The sequence below is a fragment of the Nannospalax galili genome, unplaced genomic scaffold (assembly GCF_000622305.1).
Source record: "Nannospalax galili isolate Female #2095 unplaced genomic scaffold, S.galili_v1.0 scaffold54, whole genome shotgun sequence".
Classification (NCBI taxonomy): domain Eukaryota; kingdom Metazoa; phylum Chordata; class Mammalia; order Rodentia; family Spalacidae; genus Nannospalax; species Nannospalax galili.
In genome coordinates this window covers 13,848,985-13,853,984 of record NW_008341028.1, presented here as the reverse complement: position 1 = coordinate 13,853,984, position 5,000 = coordinate 13,848,985, and the positions used below count along the sequence as shown (strand labels likewise).

Genomic DNA, 5,000 nt, shown 5'->3' with positions numbered 1-5,000 from the left:
TCTGCAAGAATGAGGCCCTGAGTTTGAATCTCTAGAGTCACATAAAAAGCCAGACATGGGGTATAGTGGTTAATCTTAGTTGTCAATTTGACACACCTGGAAAGAGGGAACCTCAACAGAAGAACTTCCCCAATCAGACTGGCCTGTGTGCATGTCTGTGGGATATTTTCCTAATTTCTAATTGATGTCTGAGGGCCCAGCCCATGATGGGCAGTACCTTCCCTAGGCAGGTAGGCTTGAGGTGCATGAGAAAGGTAGCTGAACAGAGCCTGGGAACAAGCCGGTACGCATTATTATTTGGTGGTTTCTACTTCAAGCTCCTGTCTTGGCTTCTCTTGATGGACTGTAACCTGTAACCACATAAATCCTTTCCTCCCCAAGTTACTTTTGATCAGAATGTTTTATCACAGCAACAGAAAAGAAACTAGAAAATGCCTGTGTTGGGGAGGTGGGCAAGTGTATCTGGAGAGCTCACTAGCCAGCTGGCCTAGCAGAAACTGAGGTTCTGGTTCAGTGAGAGACCCCGCCTCAAGTTAATAATGTGGAAAGTCCTAGAGGAAGACACCTGGTATCCTCCTCTGGCCTCTCCATGCTCGCACATGGGTGCACACACATGCACACTCATAGTCATTTACCACACATATGTACCATACATATGCATTACACACCACACACACACCAAGTTAAGGCAAAACTATGGTGAGAGAAAGCAGATCACTGGTTGCTGAGTGCTGAGGTGGGTGGAGGGTAAGGGGCATAAGGAAACCCTGAACTAACTGGGAATGTTGTACATCACAAGTGTGGTGGTGGTTACAGAAATATATGCATTCATCAACACCTATCAAATTGAACCCTTCTGTGAATTTTACTATTTATACCTCAATAAAGGTAGTTTTTAAAAATATTGCAAAGATTATGGCAGTGGTGGCACACGCCTTTAATCCCAGCATTAGGTAGGCAGATATCTGTGAGTTCAAGGCTAACCTGGTCTACATAGCAAGTTCCAGGCCACGTAGGGCTACAGGGAGACCCTGTCTCAAAAATACCCCCCCCAAAATATATATGTATAAATATATATAGAAAAATATATTTATTTCAAAGATTAAAAAATTATTGAAATTAATATATGTGTTACTTTTCTGTTGCTGTGATAGAAACACTGATCAAAGCAATTTAGAGAAGGAAAAGTTTATTTGAGCTTATGGTTCCAGGGGAATTACAGTCCACCGTGGCAGGGAGGCCTGGTGGCAGGAGGTGGCTGGAGCAGTAACAGAAAGCAGAGCGCTCACATCTTCAAGCAGACTCTCTAAGCCTCCAGAGACATGCTTCCTCCAACATGGCCCCACCTTCTAAGACCTCCCAAAACAGCACCACCAACTGGGGACAAAATGTCAAAATACTTGGAGCCTATGCAGGACATTCTCATTCAAACCATCACAATATATATTACAATATGCACCAAAATGTAGGGCTAGAGTTACTCTTCTATTTCTCAGCAGGGGTGGTTTGGAATTTGGTAAGCATGGCTTTGTAGCTTCAGTGAAAAAAAACCATTCCATATATGATACAAAGAAACCTCTATGGCTTTGTGACAACACTTACAACAGGGTGCAAAATGATAGAAAGCAAGAAGCTACATTTGAGGAAACCAAACCACATCAAGGTCACCAACAGGCAAGACCATGACACTGGCAGGGAAAACTAGCCAGACATCTCTTGGGAGCAAAGCTACCATCTGGAGTATTCCCAGTAGCTTAGGAAGCCTGATCTGTACGATGGATGCTGGCCCTCGCAGTGGCAAATAGAGCAAGACAGTGCAGTTCCTGCTGTGACTTTAAAAGGCACAAAGACTGCGAAGATGACTTTGCAGGTCCCTTCATATTCACCGATGAAGCTATATTTCACTTAAGTGGAAAAATGTGAACCATTCCAACACCCATGTGGGACCCTACCACCACATTATAATAGAGCTTGGAAGGAATTCCACTGAAATTAGTGTATTTGAAATGTATTTGGCCTGTTTGCTTGTTTCTGTTTCTCCTCACTGGAATGACACTCCACAGTGACAAGGATATCTGACTCTGCTGTGTACTGATGTCCCCAGCCTCCGGCAACAAGAAATGCCTAGTGTAAACTAAGTGCTTGATAAATATTTGTTAAATGAATAAGTTATGCCCATGTAGATAGTCAGTAAATATTTGTTAAACGAATTTATTATGCCTCTGTAGACATTATCCCCAGGCAATGATATAATAATCTTGTACAACCTTTCCTTTGTAGTACAATTTGATTAAATTAGAAGTTAATAATTGCCTTCACCTCATTCATACTGTTTCTATATACTAAACAGAACTTGAAATTTCAAGCAAAGTGATTAGGTGATTTTTAATTTTTTATGTCTTTTTTTCTTTTTCTTCTTTTGAGACAGGGTCTTGCTATGCAGTTCCAGCTGGCCTCTAACTTGCTATGTAGAGCAGGCTCAGGCTGGCATCAAACCTGCAGCAATTCTCCCCCCTTTGCCTCCAGAGCACTGGGATTACAGGCATGTGCCACCATGCCCAGCTTGTGTATTGCTTTTTTATAAAACTTTCTAAGATATATACATATTCACAATAAAAAAGAACAAGCATTTGTTATAAAATCAGAGTTTTATGGAGGCCCTATCAATGAATAATAACTGCATTATTTTCTTTTAGCTATTATTTCAACTCTTTTCCTCTGCATGAGTTGTTTTCCTTACCTAGAAAAGTCTCCATGGTCTTCTCTACAAGTCTAACCTGTCTTCAAATCAATCTCCCCAGTCTTAAGAATTCTTTGTCATTCTAGTTAATCTCAACCTTTCATCTACTTTGATCACTAAATCCAAAACTCCTTGAAGGAATGCAATATTTAGTATGTTTTTGTATTTCCCACTATTAAAACATGCTTGAAAATGCTTAGTTGGTTGAATTTAATGAATTTCAGTAAGACTGAAGAAGCTCGAGGGTACAAGAATTAATATAAAGCTACCAACATAAAGGAAAGTAAGTACAGATTGAACTATTAGGCAACACAACTTACCAGGAGTGTCTGTCCTTGGGAAATGAAGAAGTGACCAGATATGACGATGGTAAGAACAAGTTGCCCAGCTTCTTCACTAGACTCAAAAACCTTGAAAAAGAAAGAGAGAAAGATGTCTACAACATATGCTAGATTTTTGGAGAAGAGAAAAGAAATGGCGTTTAGAGTTAAGAAATAAGAACCTGCCAAGCATAGTGACACAGGCCATTAGTCCCAGCACTTGGGAGGCAGAGACAGGTAGATCTCTGTGAGTTCAAGGCCAGCCTGGGCTACGTAGCGAGTTCTAGGCCAACTGGGTCTTTATTCAGGGAACACAACAAGTGACAGATACCCTTCCGCAGAAAGAAGGCATCTACAACTTTTACATGAATTCTACCAAGCACAGCTGCAGGGATTTGTCCAGTGCCAGGGTCTAATGTCCTTGAGTGACTGAAGGCTCTCTTCCTAAGATTATTTTCTCAGGCAGGGCAGGTGCGTCATCTATGCATTAAAGGAGACAGGCTGGTCCATAAACAGTCTCCTTCACTTTGGGAGTGACCAGTTCACAAGGCTTGAGCAAGGCCACACTGCCAATTTAGGGCCAGTTAGACATTTAAAAAAATTTTTTTTGTTATTTTTATTTTATGTGTATATATGTATTGCCTGCATGTACGGAAGTGCACCCGTGTCATGCAATGCCCGCGGAGGTCAGAAGAGGACATCGGATCCCTTAGAACTGGAATACTAGAGTTTTACAGACAGTTGTTAGCTGCCATGTGGGTGCTGGGATCTGAACCAGGTTCTTCTGTAAGAACATTCAGTGTTCTAAACCACTGAGCCATCTCTCCAGCCCTGCCAGTTAGCCATTTTAAGGGATTTATAGTTTTATGGTCTTCCTTAATGAAGCTTATGGCTATTCTGCAATTCACACATTCTATCAACATACATGAATAGAATTCTAATACCCAGGCTGGTTTCTCATATTGATCTTCCTATCTGAATGTATCTTTCATTCACTATGTAACCATTTCCTCTATGGAGAGGCTAACAGATATGCTTTTTAAAAATAAAATTAAACACTAATATTTTGAAACAGAGGGAACACCAGATTAATAATCAAGAGATGTGGGTCTTGCGAGGCATGGTGGCCCACACCTGTAGTCCCAGCACTTGGGAGGCAGAGGCAGGCAGATCTCTGTGAGTTCGAGGCCAACCTGGTCTACATAGCGAGTTCCAGGTCAGCTGGGGCTACAGAGAGAGCCTATCACAGAGAGAGAGAGAGAGAGAGAGAGAGAGAGAGAGAGAGAGAGAGAGAGAGAGAGAGAGGTGTCCTGAACCAATCCCTTTTTAGTTAAGTTTTAATAAATCATCAATCCTCTAGGGGACTCAATTTCCTTCCTGTAAAATGGAGACTATCCCTTCCAGGGTCATTGTGAGCCTTCAGAACCTCAGTTTCTTCTGCCAAATAATGCCTTTTCCTAACCCCTCAAACCTGCTGCTCTCCTTTGCGTGAGCTCTCATGTTTCAATGCTACTTAAAACATGGTGCCACAAACTTACCAAAATCCTTGAGGGATGATCTCAGCATTCCCTGCTGCTTGCAGTAGTACAGCCTACACACATTAACCTTTTCAGGGGTAGTCCCACTGAAGAGTCTGATCTTAAGTCAATAAAACATCCTGAAACTTACCGCTTATTTGCTAAACCATATTTTCCCTTTCTTCTTCTTGAGTCTAAATAAGAGATCTTGGATTTATCCCCACTATATTTTGTTAGATTTGGTAAATTATTCTAGCCTATAGAATTACGGTGAGCAAGTGAAGCAATTAAATCTAAGGGTCAGGGGAGACATGACTAAAATACATCTAAATGATATAGACGGCCTTATAACTAAAAAAACATTGTAAGGTAAATATTGTCCTATAGCAAACCTTACCATTCAAAGTCCATTTTCTTTTCTTT

General features: G+C 41.2%; 1 protein-coding gene across 2 annotated transcripts in view; it reads right to left on the bottom strand.

Moving 5' to 3' along the window:
* Rec114 (REC114 meiotic recombination protein) overlaps positions 1-5,000 on the bottom strand; it is a 132,548-nt gene that overhangs the window by 98,905 nt on the left and 28,643 nt on the right. For both annotated transcript variants that reach the window (XM_008836454.2, XM_029565072.1), the window contains exon 2: positions 3,061-3,150. In XM_008836454.2, coding sequence (XP_008834676.1) covers positions 3,061-3,150 — 90 coding nt within the window. The remainder of the gene's footprint in view (positions 1-3,060; positions 3,151-5,000) is intronic.